General features: G+C 46.8%; 1 protein-coding gene across 1 annotated transcript in view; it reads right to left on the bottom strand.

Moving 5' to 3' along the window:
* The window catches only part of HEPACAM2 (HEPACAM family member 2), a 286,214-nt gene that overhangs the window by 31,436 nt on the left and 235,155 nt on the right, over positions 1-19,623 (bottom strand). Inside the window, exon 8 of the mRNA XM_069211660.1 lies at positions 14,714-14,787. Within this exon, the coding sequence (XP_069067761.1) occupies positions 14,714-14,787 (74 nt within the window). The remainder of the gene's footprint in view (positions 1-14,713; positions 14,788-19,623) is intronic.

Here is a 19,623-nt window from a genome sequence, read left to right as displayed (position 1 = left end):
TTTAGACTATATTTTTGCCCCAGCGGGAGAGGTAGGCAAAATGCACCAAGCTGAATACCTTGCAAGGGGCGGTCGGATCAATCCCCTTTGATGGTGCGTCTGGGTGGAAGACTGGAGGGGTGCATGGGTTGGAGGATGAGTGCTTGGGATCTACAGGACTGTAAGGTGGTGAAGGGACTTAGGCCCTCATTCTGACCTTGGCGGGCGGCGGAGGCCGCCCGCCAAAGTCCCGCCGTCAGGTTACCGTTCCGCGGTCGAAAGACCGCGGCGGTAATTTTGACATTCCCGCTGGGCTGGCGGGCGGCCGCCTCCAGGCCGCCCACCAGCCCAGCGGGAAAGAGGCTTCCACGATGAAGCCGGCTCGGAATCGAGCCGGCGGAGTGGAAGCTGTGCGGCGGGTGCAGTTGCACCCGTCGCGTATTTCACTGTCTGCACAGCAGACAGTGAAATACATTTAGGGGCCCTCTTACGGGGGCCCCGCGACCCCCCCTACCGCCATCCAGTTCCCGGCGGGCGGACCGCCGGGAACTGGATGGCGGTAGGGGGGGTCGGAATCCCCTCGGCGGCGCAGCAAGCTGCGCCGCCTTGGAGGATTCCAACGGGCAGCGGAAAACCGGCGGGAGACCGCCGGTTTTCCTGCACTGACCGCGGCCAAAGCGCTGCGGTCAGAATGCCCTGCGGGGCACCGCCGGGCTGTCGGCGGTGCTCCCGCGAACCGCGAGCCTGGCGGTCACAGACCGCCAGGCTCGTAATGAGGGCCTTAGGGTGGATACTGACCTATGTTTTAAGGAAAACCTGGGGTCAGTCGGCTCTGGTGTTGTGGGAGGCTTACAAGACAGTACTACGAGAAAGTGCACAAAATCTAGTAGCTCAGAAAAGGCGAAGAGCCAATGAACAGCTAAGTAATATGGAAGGCAAGCTCCTGGAATTAGAGGGAGCGGTAGTGCAGAAGCCTACCTCCATGCTCCTTCGCCAACTAGAGTTGGCGAAAGCTGAATATCGAGCGACAGCAGAGAAAGAGGCTAGGCATTGTCTGCAGGCAGTCCAATACAGGCTATACGAGACTGGGGACAAAGCAGGGAAATTATTGGCCTGGCTCGGGAGGAAGGAAAGGGAGGCTAGATGGATACAAGAGATGGAGTCACAAGACAGGACCAGGGTGTCCGCCAACAAAGATATCGCAGAGGCCTTTCCTTGTTATTATAGAGACTTCAACAGGGCAAGACCATAGAAAATGCCGACCGCATCACTGAATATTTGGACAGTATAGATGTTCCTGTCTTGGATGTAGAGGGATGGGAAGGAATAGAGGGAGACATTACATTAGATGAGATCACACCAGCACTGACGAGGCTTAGATTGGGCAAAGTCCCAGGCCCAAATGGGTTTCCGGCAGAGATCTATAAGAGATTCCGTGATGTATTAGCTCCCCATCTCCTAAATATGTTTTTGGAGGCTCGTGAGCAGGGAGTCCTCCCCCAGGACTTAAGCAGGGCTGAGATAGCAGTGATATATAAAGAGGGGAGACCCAAATGGCGGTGTGCGTCATACAGACCGATATCTCTGCTAAACGCGGAAGTGAAAGTTTTGGCCACAGTGTTGGCAACTCGCATGATAGGTATTATCGCACCATTAGTTCACATGGACCCGGCTGGCTTTATGCCTGGCTGCTCCACAAGACATAACCTGAGGCGAGCGCATGTGTGGCTGGCCACCATCATGGGTTGGCTTGAACCTCACCTGGTTCTAGCCCTAGATGCCGAGAAGGCTTTTGATGCGGTGCACTGGCCCTTCCTGGAAGCTACACTAACACGATTTGGTTTCGGTCCAAAATATAGAGTATGGGTGCGCCTGCTTTACTGCGGCCCGGTGGCGGCGGTGAGGGTAAACGGAGTCCTCTCCTCTGAATTCCCCATTGCATGGGGCACGTGACAGGGATGTCTGCTGTCCCCCCTACTGTTTGCTCTCACCCTGGAATCCCAAGCGTGTAAGATCCGCACCTGCCCGAGCCTCTATGGTTTTAGACTAAGAGAGGAGGAATAGGAAGAGGAACTATTCCCTTATACGCAGACGATGTCCTTCTCTACATAACTCACCCAGAGTTCCCCCTCCCGTCGCACTTTCTCCTGCTTGAGGAATATGGGAGGCACTCAGGATATTGTATTAACTGGGATAAAACAATTCTCTATGCACCGCGAGGAGATGCTTTGCTGCCCCCATTGCCGATACGGCTGCAGTGTACAGGTGAGGGCTTCACCTATCTTGGCATTTACGTGACACAGGAAGCTGACAGATGCCATGCTCATAACCTGGGGAGGGTGATGAAGGAGTGCAGGACGGACTTGGACAGAAGGAAAACACTGCCTCTTACATTGATGGGACAAGTTGCAATGATTAAAATTATTCCCTTACCAAACACATACTATCAGATCCCCTCAAGCCTGTTCAGGGTCATAGATAGCGATCTGCAGCTCTTCCTCTGGGAGGGGAAACATCCTAGCATAGCTCTTAAGATGCTACAACACAATCAATATGCTGGGGATTGTCTCTGCCGAATATAGAGACGTATTACTGGGCGGCTCACCTGACCAATGTTAACGACTGGATATTCGCATCAGAGGAACATCCCACTTTCCACCTAGAGCGGCTTCAATTGTTTAGGAGGTCGTGCAGACAGTTCCTATTTGAGGGAAGTGGGATTAGACATCTGCTGCAAGCCACACAGGCGGCCCTGAAGGCTTGGACAAGAGCTAATTAGACAATGGGGTGGCATAGGCGTCCCACTAAAGAAACCCTACTCTGGGAGGGGGCTGGTTGCGGGAAATTAAGAAATTGGAAGGTTTCGAATGTTGGGACCGGATTGGCATTTCAAAAGTTGGGGACGTGATGGAGGATGGGGACATTATGTCCTTTGCATCCATTCAAACTGAATATGCGCTGAGCAACACACAGCATTATTATTTCACACGCCTGAGACATGCATTGAGAGTTGAGGGTCTCCCAGGAAAGGGAATACCAGAGTGCGCTCCTCTGGAGGGAAGACTATTAATGGATGGGATAGATGCTAAGGTGACATCCCTAATATATAAGAGTATTAACAACAATATGCCAAACACACTGGTACACCTGCGCTATAAATGGGAGGCAGAGCTGGTGCCGATGGAAGACATAGACTGGGAGGCGGCACTGATGTTCCCCAGAAAGGTGGCGATTAGGTTACAACTCAGGCTGATTCAGTTTAAAATTCTATACAGGGTATATTATGATGCACAGCGACTACACTTGATGGGAAGGGGTAGACACCCGAACTGTATCAGAGGTTGTGGTAATGTTGGATCCTTCCTTCACGTGGTGTGGGAATGTCCCAAGATTAAGGAGTTTTGGAGTAAGGTGATGGAAGAGATGAAGGGAGTGCTGTCGGTACAGATTCCTTTAGATCCCAAAATAATTCTACTGTGAATACCTAATGATATTGACTTGCCCCGGAGAAAACTTATGCTGTGTGTACTGGGGCTGATGGTAGCCAAAAGGGATATAGCCCGCCTTTGGGGCTCAAAGATGTGCCCATTGGTGGAGGTGCGGAGGAGAGGGATGGACGGATTCATGATGGGGGAAAAAGTGACTTACACAAATAGAGGATGACCGTGGAAGTTTCAAAAGATTTGGGAGCATGGATGAAGTATTACTCCTTGGAGATATAGCTGACCGTTGTATATAGGCTCCTGGATAGAGGAGGGAGACACTCCTTGACATATGGCAACAGGAGAGACCGCAGGAAATGATGAGTGGGATGAGAGACATGAACTTAGGGACTGGTCAACGTGCTGATGGGTGTTGTGTTGGGGTTTGGGTGGAGAGGGAGGGCTGGGGATGTTTGACACATTTTTTTAGTTTTGATGCATTGCAAAGAGATTGCTATATAATGTCTAACTGGCTATGCTATGTTTCTGTTAAAACTCAAATAAAAACATTTATAAAAAAAACAAAAAACAATACTGACACATATGCTGTGGAGATGCACCCTGGCAGCACAGTTCTGGGGGGAGCACTGGAAGATAAAATGTTGTTGTGACTAAAACTGGTGTTCAAATGGCCCTCTCAGCAGGGTCACTCTGAAACTTTTTGCCTTTTACCCTCCACTTTTTGCTAAATTTGTTGGCCTTAGGACTCTGCACTTTAGCACTGCTAACCTGTGCTAACATGCTTGTGCTCTCGCCCTAAACCATGGTTTGATTGGTACATACCTAATTTACTTATAGGTCCCTAGTAAAATACACTACATGTGCCATGGACCTGTACATTAAATGCTACCCGGGCAAGAAGGGAGCGCCTCTGTGCACTTCAAGGCCCTTCTTTGAAAGGCACCACCACTGCACTTCTAACCCTACCTACTCAGTACACTTATGAAAATCTGACAGAAAGAAGGAATGCTGTGCTGCTACAAGGACTGCCACTCTACTGGACAGCTGCTCTGGAAGAACTGCTTTCTTGCTGTGCCGTGTGAGCGACCTCTGACCCTGCTTTGAGCAGGTAGGTCGCTTCCTTGCTCCCTCGCTGCTGCCAGCTGCCTTTTCTTGTGCTTGTTCCTGTTTTTGGTTTCCCCGTGTATTTTCTGGATCCCAGCCCGTAGCCGCTGCGTCCCTGCGGCCCCGCCCCCCTCCCTCCTCGAGTTCATGCCTCCCCCATGGTTCCCACCTGGAACCCAGCTGCCCCGCCCCGCCCTGCTATTGGTCCTTTCACCCCCTCCTCCCAGCTGCCACTCCCTCCCACCTGCCACTCCCTCCTTCCTCCCCTCTTATGCCAGCCGCAGCGCAGTGAGGACAGCGACCTCTGACCCTGCTTTGAGCAGGTAGGTCGCTTCCTCGCTCCCTCGCTGCTGCCAGCTGCCTTTTCTTGTGCTTGTTCCTGTTTTTGGTTTCCCCGTGTATTTTTTTGATCCCTGCCCGTAGCCGCTGTGTTCCTGCGGCCCCGCCCCCTCCATCCTCGAGTTCTTGCCTCCCCTGTGGTTCCTGCTTGGAACCCGGCTGCCCCGCCCCCGTCCTGCTATTGGTCCTTTCACCCCCTCCTCCCAGCTGCCACTCCCTCCCACCTCCCCTCTTATGCCAGCTGCAGCGCGGTGAGAACAGCAACCTCTGACCCTGCTTTGAGCAGGTAGGTCGCTTCCTCGCTCCCTCACTGTTGCCAGCTGCCTTTTCTTGTGCTTGTTCCTGTTTTTGGTTTCCCTGTGTATTTTTGGATCCCTGCCCGTAGCCGCTGCGTCCCTGCGGCCCCTCCCACCTCCCTCCTCGAGTTCTTGCCTCCCCTGTGGTTCCCGCCTGGAACCCGGCTGCCCCTCCCCCCCCTGCCCTGCTATTGGTCCTTTCACCCCTCCTCCCAGCTGCCACTCCCTTCCACCTCCCCTCTTATGCCAGCCGCATTGCGAACGCTCAGCTGGCGTGCCAAAGGCAAGCCCGTCTGCGGCCGTCCGATCCGAGCCAAGACCGAGCCCAGCGCCAGATCCCCTGGCCAACACGTCCCCCGCATCACCATTACACCGCCGACTAACTCCACACCCTAAACCCAGGACGATCCTCTATCTGCTTCCAGTCCACACCAACGCGCACCAGAGGACCCTTCTCCTGCAAAGCCTGCAACTTCACCTGCAACCTAACCCCCGAGCACCATATCAAAACAACAGACAACCGCCTAAGATGCATCCTGCTGAACACCCGCTCCATCCACAAACATGCAATTGAACTCTAGGACTTACTGACCACACACTCGCCCGACATCGCATTCCTCACCGAAACTTGGATGAACCCTGCCTCGGAACCAGACATAGCCATAGCTATACCAGAAAACGACAAGATCACCAGAAGAGACCGCAACAACAAACCAGGAGGAGGAATCGTCATAGTCCACAAAAACACCATAAGAGTCTCCACCAACTCCGACGACATCATCAAGTCCGCCGAGCACCTCCACTTCACAGTCCACATCAACGCCATCAACACACTCAGAGGAACACTGCTCTACAGACCCCCTGGCCCTAGACCACAGTTCTGCGACGACATCGCCGACACCATCAGCTCCCAAGCCCTCGCTGTAGGAAAGTACCATCTTGCCTGGCATGTTACCCCCATATTTCACTGTATATATGTTGTTTTAGTCTATGTGTCACTGGGACCCTGCCAGGCAGGTCCCCAGTGCTCATACGTATGTGCCCTGTATGTGTTCCCTGTGTGATGCCTAACTGTCTCACTGAGGCTCTGCTAACCAGAACCTCAGTGGTTATGCTCTCTCTGCTTTCCAAATTTGTCACTAACAGGCTAGTGACTAAATTTACCAATTCACATTGGCATACTGGTACACCCATATAATTCCCTAGTTTATGGTACTGAGGTACCCAGGGTATTGGGGTTCAGGAGATCCCTATGGGCTGCAGCATTTCTTTTGCCACCCATAGGGAGCTCTGACAATTCTTACACAGGCCTGCCAGTGCAGCCTGAGTGAAATAACGTCCACGTTATTTCACAGCCATTTACCACCGCACTTAAGTAACTTATAAGTCACCTATATGTCTAACCTTCACCTGGTGAAGGTTGGATGCAAAGTTACTTAGTGTGTGGGCACCCTGGCACTAGCCAAGGTGCCCCCACATCGTTCAGGGCAAATTCCCCGGACTTTGTGAGTGCGGGACACCATTACACACGTGCACTATACATAGGTCACTACCTATGTATAGCGTCACAATGGTAACTCCGAACATGGCCATGTAACATGTCTAAGATCATGGAATTGTCCCCCCATTGCCATTCTGGCATTGGGGGGACAATTCCATGATCCCCCGGGTCTCTAGCACAGAACCCGGGTACTGCCAAACTGCCTTTCCGGGGTCTCCACTGCAGCTGCTGCCAACCCCTCTGACAGGTTTCTGCCCTCCTGGGGTCCAGGCAGCCCTGGCCCAGGAAGGCAGAACAAAGGATTTCCTCTGAGAGAGGGTGTAACACCCTCTCCCTTTAGAAATAGGTGTGAAGGATGGGGAGGAGTAGCCTCCCCCAGCCTCTGGAAATGCTTTGATGGGCACAGATGGTGCCCATCTCTGCATAAGCCAGTCTACAACGTTTTAGGGATCCCCCAGCCCTGCTCTGGAGTGAAACTGGACAAAGGAAAGGGGAGTGACCACTCCCCTGACCTGCACCTCCCAGGGGAGGTGCCCAGAGCTCCTCCAGTGTGTCCCAGACCTCTGCCATCTTGGAAACAGAGGTGTCTGTGGCACACTGGACTGCTATGAGTGGCAAGTGCCAGCAGGTGACGTCAGAGGCTCCTTCTGATAGGCTCTTACCTCTCTTGGTAGCCAATCCTCCTTCCTTGGTAGCCAAACCTCCTTTTCTGGCTATTTAGGGTCTCTGCTTTGGGGAATAACACAGATAACGAATGCAAGAGCTCACCAGAGTTCCTCTGCATCTCCCTCTTCACCTTCTGCCAAAGGATCGACCACTGACTGCTCAGGACGCCTGCAAAACCGCAACAAAGTAGCAAGATTACTACTAGCAACCTTGTATCGCTTCATCCTGCTGGCTTTCTCGACTGTTTCCAGGTGGCGCATGCTCTGGGGGTAGCCTGCCTCTTTTCTGCACCAGGAGACCTGAGGAAATCTCCTGTGGGTCGATGGAGTCTTCCCCCTGCAACTGCAGGCAACAAAAGACTGCATCACCGGTCCTCTGGGTCCCCTCTCAGCAGAACGAGCGTGGTCCCTGGAACTCAGCAACTCCGTCCAAGTGACTCCCACAGTCCAGTGACTCTTCAGTCCAAGTTTGGTGGAGGTAAGTCCTTGCCTCCCTACGCTAGACTGCATTGCTGGGTACCGCGTGATTTGCAGCTGCTCCGGCTCCTGTGAACTCTTCCAGGATTTCCTTTGTGCACAGCCAAGCCTGGGTCCCCGACACTCTACCCTGCAGTGCACAACCTTCTGAGTTGTCCTCCGGCGTCATGGGACTCCCTTTTGTGACTTCGGGTGGATTCCGGTTCACTTTTCTTCTAAGTGCCTGTTCAGGTACTTCTGTGGGTGCTGCCTGCTTCTGTGAGGGCTCCCTGACTTGCTGGGCGCCCCTTCTGTCTCCTCATCCAAGTGGTGACATCCTGGTCCCTCCTGGGCCAAAGCAGCATCCAAAAACCCTAACCATGACCCTTGCAGCTAGCAAGGCTTGTTTGCGGTCTTTCTGCATGGGAACACCTCTGCAAGCTTCTTCACGACGTGGAACATCCATCCTTCAAAGGAGAAGTTCATAGTCCTCTTCATTCTTGCAGAACACCAAGCTTCTTCCAACAGGTGGCAGCTTCCTTGCACCCTCAGCTGGCATTTCTTGGGCTCCTGCCCACTCTCCACACTGTCGCGACTCTTGGACTTGGTCCCCTTGTCTTACAGGTACTCAGGTCCAGAAATCCACTGTTGTTGCATTGCTGGTGTTTGTTCTTCCTGCAGAATCCCCCTATCATGACTTATGTGCTCTCTGGGGGTAGTAGGTGCACTTTACACCTACTTTGCAGGGTCTTGGGGTGGGCTATTTTTCTAACCCTCAATGTTTTCTTACAGTCCCAGCGACCCTCTACAAGCTCACATAGGTTTGGGGTCCATTTGTGGTTTGCATTCCACTTTTGGAGTATATGGTTTGTGTTGCCCCTAAACCTATGTGCTCTCATTGCAATCTATTGTGACTGTACATTGCTTGCATTGCTTTCTATTGCTATTACTGCATAATTTTGGTATTGTGTACATATATCTTGTGTATATTTGCTATCCTCATACTGAGGATACTCACTGAGATACTTTTGGCATATTGTCATAAAAATAAAGTACCTTTATTTTGAGTATATCTGTGTATTGTGTTTTCTTATGATATTGTGCATATGACACCAGTGGTATAGTAGGAGCTTTACATGTCTCCTAGTTCAGCCTAAGCTGCTTTGCCATAGCTACCTTCTATCAACCTAAGCTGCTAGAAACACCTCTACACTAATAAGGGATAACTGGACCTGGCACAAGGTGTAAGTACCTCTGGTACCCACTAAAAGCCAGGCCAGCCTCCTACACTCGCCTCAACAGACTACATCCTCCTCGGCGACCTGAACTTCCACTTGGAGAATAACAACGATACCAACACCACCAACCTAATCGACATCCTTGCCAACCTCGGCCTCAAGCAACTCGTCACTTCACCGACCCATTTCACAGGCCACACACTCGATCCCATCTTCTCAGCCAGCAACCACATCTCCTTCAGCCACACCACCGAACTCTACTAGACAGACCACCAATGCATCCACTTCTCCTACCAGAAACCAGTCACTCACCACCACTGCACACAACCTCCCCGATGCAACTGGAGCAAAATATCTACGGTTCAACTGATCTCCACCCACGCACGGGCCCCCCCCCCCGGGCCCCGACACAGCCGCCACCAACCTGCATCACTGGATAGAAGAGTGTGCCAAAACCCTTGCACCGCTCAAAAAACACCCGAACACCCCCCACAGAATCAAGGCCAGCTGGTTCACCCCAGATCTACAGGAATCCAAACGACTCTGCCGCAGAATGGAAAAAACCTGGCACCGTGACCCTACCATCCCCAATCACATCACCTTCAAGGATGCCCTACGCAAACATCACCAACTGATCCGCACCACCAAAAGGACCCACTTCAGAAACCGCATTGAGGCCAACGCTCACAACAGCAAAGAGCTCTTCAGCATAATTAAAGAGCTCTCCATCCCCAGAGCCTGCTCCAACGAACCCCTGCCATCACAGGAGCTCTCCAACACACTCGCAACCCACTCCCGTCGAAAGATAGAAGAAATCCACAACAGCCTCAACCCCCAGACCCACCAGCTACAAACACCCACGAACCCTACGCTCCAAGCAACACCCACTTCCTCCACACCTGGAAACCTGTCAACATAGAAGACACCGCCAGCGCCATAGTCTCCATCCACTCCGGATCACCATTGGACCCCTGCCCACACCATATCTTCAACAAAGCTAACGACATCATCGCTCCTCATCTCTGCAACACCATCAACAGCTCCTTGGAAACATCCACCTTCCCAGAGAGATGGAAGCACGCAGAAATCAACACCCTGCTAAAGAAACCAAAGGCAGACCCTGACAACTCCAAGAACTACCGACCGATCTCCCTCCTCCCCTTCCCAGCCAAGGTCATCAAAAAAATCGTGAACAATCAACTATCCAGGTTCTTGGAAGACAGCAAGGCACTCGACACCTCCCAATCTGGATTCCGCAAAAACCACAGCACCGAGACCGCACTCATTGCTGCCACAGACGACATCAGGACCATGCTCGACGAAGGAGAAACAGCAGCACTCATCCTTCTGGACCTCTCCGCAGCTTTCGACACGGTAAGTCATCACACTCTCCGCACACGCCTCCAAAGTGCTGGAATCCGCGACAAAGCACTGGACTGGATCTCATCATTTCTCTCGGGCAGAACCCAGAGAGTCCACCTCCTGCCGTTCCTGTCAGAAACCTCCAGAATCACCTGTGGCATCCCTCAAGGATCTTCGCTCAGCCCCAAACTTTTCAACGTTTACATGGCCCCCCTCGCCAACATCGCACAAACATACCACATCAACATAGTCTCCTACGCAGATGACACTCAGCTCATCATCTCCTTCACCAATGACCCTACTACTGCAAAGGACAACCTCCACAACGGACTCCACGCCATCACCAGCTGGATGGAATCAAGCCACCTCAAGTTAAACACAGACAAGACAGAAATACTCATCTTTGGCACCAACCCCTCAGCTTGGAACGACTCCTGGTGGCCCACCTCCCTAGGATCCGCACCCTCACCCATGCACGCAACCTGGGCTTCATCTTGGATTCCACACTCAGCATGACTCAGCAGGTCAATGCCATCTAATCTTCCTGGGTTAGAAGGTCTGGACCTACATCACCACATCACTTAAACCCGACACCCAGAGCGACCCAAGCTACCTGACTGGTCTCCTGTTATCTGAAGTTTCAGGGATACAAAAGACTTCCAACTCACCTGCTACAGCACCTGGACTCTCCCCTGTCAAGAGGTGCTATTCCTGTTCTGGGCCCTTGGAAGTGGGTATAAAGTGCTGCTTCCACAAGAATCCCAACATTGATGCTGTTGCACCATTTGGAACAGGTGCATCTCCATTGGTGCATTGCCGCTGCTGCATAGATCAAGGGCATCACCACACCAACGGTGCAGCACATCACTTCAATGTCCGACGCATCTCTGACTTTACGCAACCCGTAGCTGATACATCGCCTCCATTCTAAGGGCCAACGACGATGCATTGCCTCCTCTGCTCCTCACATGTCCCTCAATGCAAACAAGGTACTTTTCAGTGGGCCAAGGCTGGTCCCTATATCCGATCTGCGCTGCATCGTGGTCAGCCTGACCTTTCAGATTTGACCTGGTCTAGTGCGACCAGATAGCCCTGGTTTGCACTTTATGCTTTTAAGAAGTACATTTCATTTTTTTATTTAAAATTCATAGCTCCAGTTTTATTGGATTTTTGTTGTTTTGGTCTTGTTTTGTTGATTAAATGAAGTTCTATGTTCTTAACCAGCTATGGTGTTTTATTGTTTTATTGTTTGAAGTGGTGCCCAAATGCTTAACACATTGCCTCTTAAGTTAGGCCTGCCTGCTCTGAGCCAAGCTACCAGGGAGTGAGCACAGGTTAATTCAGGGTGTGTTTGATTTACTCTGACTAGGATTGTGGTTCTTGAGTGGGCTGGATACATACCATTGCCAAATAGAAACCAAATTTCTAATGTTAAGGAAACATTTGCACGTTTTGCTGGTTGTTTCTTAAATTCAACCCTCCCACTGCACTTTCCAAGATCAAACTGAAGACTCATAATTATTTGTGGCCAAAGAACTTAAACTTCTAAACGGGGGACCTCAAAGACCACAACACACAGTGAGTGGTATGGTAAGTTTTGTGAAGTATTAAAAATGGGAAAACTGAAAAATATCCGTTAACAATACATTTGTTTAATTCCTATATCACTGGACTCCTCTGCTAGACTATAAAGCCATATAGTCATGAGAGGTTACATGGACTGAATCAGCAGTTCTAAACATTTTATCTTATGTGCACTTCCAGTTGAATCACTTCTGGAAGCTAGGACCTCTGCCTAATTAGTTTCTATGATTTGAACCTCGCCAAATAAACAAAAATACAGAAACAAGTATGCATCAAACAGATGCATACATCATGAAATATTTTAATTCACCAACAAAAATATATTCAAAGATTGAGATTTGAATGCAATGATTGGAGCTTTTCAAAATACAATTTTATTTCTAAAAGACTATCATACCACTTTGTCTTTTTTCCTCCTAATTCATGCCAGTGCATACTATTGCTTCATTTGAGGCCATCAGTCATCCACAATAGATTCTGTTTGTTGTACCCGTGCTACTCCCACAAACCAAGATAAGGATATCAACGTAATTTTTAACCTCCAGTTAGTTTCAAATTCCTTCAATTTTAATACATTTTAAAAAAAATCAGTTTTGCTTTTTCATGTATACATCTTTTGTTAATCTGCTAATAACAGTCAAGGAACCTGTGAGTAGGGATCACTGACTCAAGGTTAAGAATCTATTAACTAAATGTTCGAAAGTGTGAGGTTACTGAAGGCTATGAATGAGTTTGAGGTCTTTTGGAAAGGGCTAAATAAAATGACAGCCATGGGAGGCTTACTCAACACACAGGGAAGAGCTGAAATTCCTGCAGGCCTAGAGAGTTGAGTGTGTGTTTACAGCATGTGTTTGAGAATGCCAGCATGATGTTGTTCTAGTGTATGTTTTTATAGTGGTAAAAATTACTTGAATATGAATATTTCTATGTGTTGCCTGACCCAAGCCCTTGAATTGTATCATCTCCCATTTCAAGTGTTTGCAGAAAATACCCAGATTCATATCCATTTGGCGAAGAAAATTATGGACCAAGTCTTACAGCATAGAGCATCTGGAACAAACATTTGTGGATGAGCTACCTCTGTCTTAGTTGTGCGAAAACAGAAACATAATTAACGACTGTAGCTTGGTTAAGTGCATCCTTTTCAAGTAACATAATATGTGTTTGTAAAGTACTCTTTCACCTGAAACAACAGACGTTCATTGTTACCCAGCTTGGTGGTATTCTCTTTATCGATCTCGAAAGGATGAGGAGAGCTACTAGGATTTGAACCTGTGACCATGAGATCACAATCAGATACTTGGAGTGGATGCATGAGTACACTGAGCCCCCAGACCCATATCCTAGACAGCATCCTCACTACCAATGCAGAAAGTGATCCACTGGTGTAAACAACGCGGCATGATTTCTAACCACATGTCCCTGTTCTGGACACTGCCCATATTTATACTTTTTGAGCGCCGCATTTGTGACGTTTTTTGACGCAAAATCGTCGCAAACTTTCAAAATACAATGGTATTTTGTAAGTTTGCGCCGATTTTGCGTCAAAAAACGACGTAAATGCGGTGCTAAAAAAGTATAAATATGTTCCATATGATCCTATCTTGCTTACAAATCAACCCTTTCAGTGGAAATCACAAGCTCTGTGGCATTGGTGTAATTGGATTATTACAATGTAATGTTTACTAGCCACCCATAACCTCAAAGGCAAGTTACAAGCTTATCGAGATCACGTTTGTAGAACACACCAGAATCTGAAACTTCATGATCACAAGAAGCCTGCTATAGAAGCCATACATTGCCTACCAGAAAGGTCCAGAATAAAAATTCAATATCCTCTGCAGCACGTGCGAGGCCTTCCGAAGTAGGGACTAGGGTGTATTCAGAAGATGGCGCCTTTTTGTGAACTAGCCAGGAATACTATGTTAGCATTGCAAATTTGATTCACCAACCAAAGTTCAGACTTTAAAAGCACAGCAGTAGGTTCTAAAGAGATTATGGCTCGAGGCTCTGAAATAGACTACATAAATAATGCGTCCCTTAAGTTAGTTATTAATTCTGGAATTGAAAGGGCGTGTGTGTGTCTGTGTTTTTTGCCTGAGTCTTATTGACTTGAATGGTATGTCATGACAATTCATCTACAAAGAAATGCCTGCTTTAGCTCTCCCCAAAGATCGTCAGAAGCAGTTAACCGATTCGCAGCTTTAAGACCTTTGATCTGTAGTTATTCATTTTAGGTGTGTGAGATGGAGCTTGTCAGGTTTTTCATTTGTTCTGTCTAATTTCTCATATATTCCTTTTGTGATGAGAGTTTGCTTATAATTAGCATTGTGCTGATTTTGGTAGTTTAGCCAGCAGTGATAGGCGATTTTGTGTAGTTCTTCGAATGGTAATATAAAAGTACTGGTTCCCACTGCCACAGAATACTTATTTATTATAGGGAAATGTCTACACTCTACCATTAAAAAGTATTGCGTCCCTTCTAGGAAGTGCTGGTACCTTTCCTTTCACATTAAGTAAGTGCAGTGCTTAGTAACTGCCCATATCAAGAACTGATTGTGGGCACCTGCACTATTGTTTCATTTTTACTAAGGACCGACAGTAGAAAACTTTGAAAAACAGAACTATATAGATATGTCATTGGAAACCAAAACATGTTGGTGTTCTTCACAAAAGAATTTATTATTGTGGGCAGGTGTTGTATACATTATTAGCTTATTAGGTACCATGGTGAACCCATACTTACACGCCTAATTAGCGAGGAATCTGGTACTGCAACAAACTCATATATTCCAAAGTCATCCAGAGCATCTTCGTGGCCTAAAGTACACAACAATAAACCATAGGTTATGCGGGTGACGTACACAGTGTGAATGTTTTCTTAGTTGTCTTCAAGGTAAAGACTGATTAATCAGTACTGATCTGTTGGAAGATTTTTTTTAAACTTAACTAGTAAAAACAATACTGGTGATTACTGTTTACGGACCCCTTGTACTTTTTACTTTCTGTTTGTGGGCACAGTTGCTGTAAGGGAAAGCCAAAAATACAAGGAGACGTAGAAGCAACTTATTTTTAACTGGATACAAAACACTTTTGGGACCAGTTGCAACATCCAAGCCCAATCTCTTCAGGACGGAACAGTAGAATCCAACTATCATGACTGCCCTCACAGAACCCCTCAACATTCCAATGAGATTTGGAGTAAGAAAAGGAAAGGGAATAGAGACTGTACCATTATGATACGCAATATACATATATAAAATATTAATCAAAAGTAAATACAGGGAATAATATTATATATGAACACATAATAAAATACAACACATTTCCTTCTTAAGGGAAAATAGGCAGGCAACAGTGACTAAATCTAATTAAATCGTACATGACAAACAGGAAAAAAACTAAGCAGTTAGTCCATAATATAATCCTTGTGCCATACAGGTGTTTTGCACTGTTTACCTGAAAACGATTTTTTTCAATCTGATTCATTGCTTTTCGCTTTTGCTTCCTGTTCTGACATTTCTGACTTTTACAATGTTATCCATGCTCCAGATTTGGTCATTGTCCAATACAACAACACTTCTCATTACTTTACACATTTGTCTGGGAGCAGAAAACTTTGAAAAACTGGTTTGAATAGACCTAGGCAGTTTTACTGTCACTACATCTCCTACTTTCCAATTCACTTGGCTCCAACGTACTCTGCTGTTAGAGTTAGCCATGTATTTCTGCTAGTAAGTATGCACTTTTTCCATAATATTCTATTTACCACAGCTGTTGTATTTCCGTTTAATCAGTGGGGGGCTAATTTGGTGCCCGGATTTCTTCCTTTCAAAGATAGAAATTGTGAAACCCCTGTGGTTGAATGTGGCATAATGCGGGTATGACCATATCATCTCATCTAAAGCCTTTCTCGGATTTGTACCATTTGCCGCATTGAGTTGAATATATTCTTTAATTGATCTGTTAATACGGTCAACTAAACCATTTACCCTACGGCAGTACAGTGCAGTTTGAAAATAGACCTGAACTGTGAACCATTATCAGTCACAATGGTTTTGGGTATTCTTTCATTGGAAAAATGTCAGTCAACAAATTGATTACTGTACTGGTGTTAATGTTGTCCATCACCTTGATCATAAGCCACTGTGAATGGTAAACAACTAGGCTCAAAATAAACCTTCCCCGAAGGCTACTACAATACATAGGCCCAATAATATCTAAAGAAATTGTGTTCTGAGGAGTTGATGGTACTTCTACAGATATAGGATTTTTCCTAAAGTATTTGCTCTTGTCGCTCTTGTCACTGTACGAACAACTTAAACACACTCTTATACTATTCTCAATCATGGAATCCATGTGAGGCCACCAGTAATGACATCTTGCTTTGTTTTTCATCAAATTGCAGCCTAAATGACCTTATGGGCCAGGTTGCTAATTTTTTTATACAGCCCATCTGGTGGAATTAATTTGTCCCCTCTAAATAAGTTTTCACAAATAGTGTGCAATTCATTTCGTACCTCCCAATAACTTTTTACAGAATCATATAATTCAGAGCACTTCTTTGGCCATCCTTTTATTACCAACTCTTATCTTATATAATGCTGGATTTGACTTCATGTTATCCTCCAATTCCTTCGCACCAACACCCTCAGCAATTGACGCCACCACAAACTCGTCTACCTTACTGATGTCATTACCCTCATCAGGAAGTGGCAGTCTAGAAAGACAGTCTGCTGCTAAATTCTTCACACTTGGAATGTACACCATCTTGGAATCAAACCCTCCAACTCCAGAAACCATCTGGAGGTCTTCTCAATGCTTTTTACAGACAATGCAGAAATTGATCGGTCCTTAAAGTAAAAGGAATACCTCACAAGAAAATTTGAAGTGCTGCACTGCCCAATAACACGCAAGTGCTTCTCTTTCTACAAGTGAATATCCAGATTCAGTGTCTGACTTGCTCTTTCAGCAAAAGCAACAATTATTTTTCTCCCTCAACAATCTGACTGAGAGTAACTCCTAACCCTTTAGAGCTGGCATCAGTGGTAATTATTGTGTGCCTTTTTGTGTCAAAATGACCCAGATAAGGAGCATTAATAATCTCTTTCTTTAAAAGTGTGAATGCATTTTTGACAATCAGTATCCCAGTTAAATTTCCTCAAAGGATATGTAATATCTGCAAAATTCGTCTTAGCCATCTTCTTCCAGAGCTCTAACTAAAAGCTTACCATGAAGGTTAGCCACAAAGCCTCCTACTTTATTTACTACTACTACAGCAGCGACCACTCAGATACATTTTAGAACCACAAAAATAATCATTTGAAGCACCTGCTGCATCATACCAGAAACTTTATTTTTCAGTCTCTAGTAGCACCTGCTCCCCACTGAAATACATTCATCACCTCAGTGACTTACAAAGTGAACACCCATGTCACAACACCACAAATGCAAACAAGGAGAGGAGAAATTACCTACAGTGGAGCTTAGCACAAATAGTAGAACGAAAAGGCAAAGAAAGCAAAACTGCACTTGAAAGGTAAGGTGTAAAGGAGAGAGGAGGCTGAGGATGAAATGTGAGGGAAGGACCTTCTAGATGAGACAAAGAGATTGACCAATCTGAATTGTGAAATGAGTGCTTCTGAGCATTTTATGAAGCAGAAAAAGCTGCAACTGTTTTGATTTTATGGTGCACTTGCGGTTGTACTGTTCCTTCTACCACTACGTGCCCTGCACCTCTGCTTTCTTCTGTGCCCCCAGAACCAGTTTTGAGTGACCACAGGGGAGGGTTTGCTCATTCCCTGGCCCCATCTCTAGGGTGGGCACAGGAGCTGTGCACAAGGGAAGAGAAGAAAGGTTCTGCCATGTTGGATTTAAGTAGAGAGGAGCACTGTGGGATTGATTGCGGTGGGACATAGGAAGTGGTGTCAAAGATGGTAGGGTTATCCCTCCCTGGGAAATTTTTCCTCATTGGTTTGGAAGGGGCCATGAGTCACCCCTACCCACAGGCTAGTGTGAGGCATAAATGTGGCGCACTTCTTAGTGCCTTCTGCATAGGAGAAACCTAAGGGTTGGACTTACTCCAACTCGTACCCAGTATACCAAGGGTCAGTTGGCTGACCTCTATTTAAACTACAGTGACACATAAGCTGCAAGAAGGCCCCTTTCCTGAAAGGGCCCAGTTGACCAGTTTTAAATAGACCTGCTGTGAACCCTTCTGTTGGAGTGAGTCCTGACCCCCGAGTGCTGTTTCTGCGGTCCTGGAACCCTTGGCTGGTGTTGGAGTGTACTTCTCTTGCCCAAACTTGAAAAGTTGGGTCTCAAAAACTTGTTACCAACTTCAAAACCTTTTTACCAACTTGGAGAAATGATGGAGACAGGGGTCGCCATCAAAGTCACAGCCATCAATATTGAATCGACAGTCAGGCCCAGCTTGCTCCGCTGAAGGAGATCTGACTTCCATTAAAGTTTCTAAGTCCAAAGATAACTCTTTGGCTAGAGCCAACCTGGTCCTTGTTGGGCTCCACTGCATTTTGGCTCGAACCTTTAACCTACTTGCAGTCTAGCATGAAACAGATGCAGTTGGCGTTTTGTGCTTTTTGGCACTATTTTTATTTAAAACTTAAACAATTCACATTTCTGGTTCCCCCTTTTTGTCTTCTTAGTGTAATTTTTTTAAATTAAAAATGTTCTTTATTTTTTTATAGATTGGAGTGGGATTTTTATTGAGTTGTGTTTTAAATTTTCTAACTTATTTGGTACTTCTAGATCTGGAATAAACCCTGTCTACTCTATGCCATACCTACGAGGTACTGAACTCTGGCTTAAATTACTGAAACCTTTACTGGACCTAAGAATAAAAGTGACATTATTACTTGGGGTGGACTGTTATCCATCCAATTAATAATCCACATGCTCACAAGGACCTAAAAGGATTTTGCCTCAGTTTCAACGGGTAGCTGCCCCAAGTAGACTAAGGTGGTAGGACTCTGTGTTGAAGATTAATTTACCATACACACTGAAAAGCCTGAAATATCATTACAGAGAATCAGAATGCATCAACCGAAGTAACTAACTTAACCCAGTTCCACTTGGCTCTGTGACTACTCTACTATTGGTGGTTTTAAGTCCTCTAGTACTTCTTCTTGGACTTCATTGGACATCTGATGGAATGAATTTTTAGTGCACCATTTTAACTCAATTTGCCTTCAGATGCTTAATAAATTATTTAGCCTTTCTTACTTCCCTGTTCCTTTTGTACATTTACATTTTATAATTATCCCATATGTTGCTAAACTTGTTGAGGGATCAGTATCCTCCAAGGAGTTTCTTACCATTTCCCTTTATGTTTTATGTCTCAACTTTTGTATTATTTAGTCAGAAATGTTTGCCAGTTGTTTGAATCTTTAGGTACTTTATTTAGTAACTGAATGGCTAGCAGCTGAGTTGTGTGTTCCTTGTTCACTGTGTGATATGAATCAACCTGCACCTCGTTGATGAGGCTCAATAGATCAAAACCAGTCAGTGGTTGCTTGACGCCCATTCAGAAGGGACCTGATCTAGCAGTTCAGGCTTGCCTATTTCTACTCAAACAAGGACATGCCTTAATTGCATGAGGGTGCTGTTTTCTGGAGTGGAACACTGGGCCAAAATATG

The sequence above is a fragment of the Pleurodeles waltl genome, chromosome 10 (genome assembly GCF_031143425.1).
Source record: "Pleurodeles waltl isolate 20211129_DDA chromosome 10, aPleWal1.hap1.20221129, whole genome shotgun sequence".
In the NCBI taxonomy this organism is placed as follows: domain Eukaryota; kingdom Metazoa; phylum Chordata; class Amphibia; order Caudata; family Salamandridae; genus Pleurodeles; species Pleurodeles waltl.
This window is presented reverse-complemented; position numbering and strand designations above follow the sequence as displayed.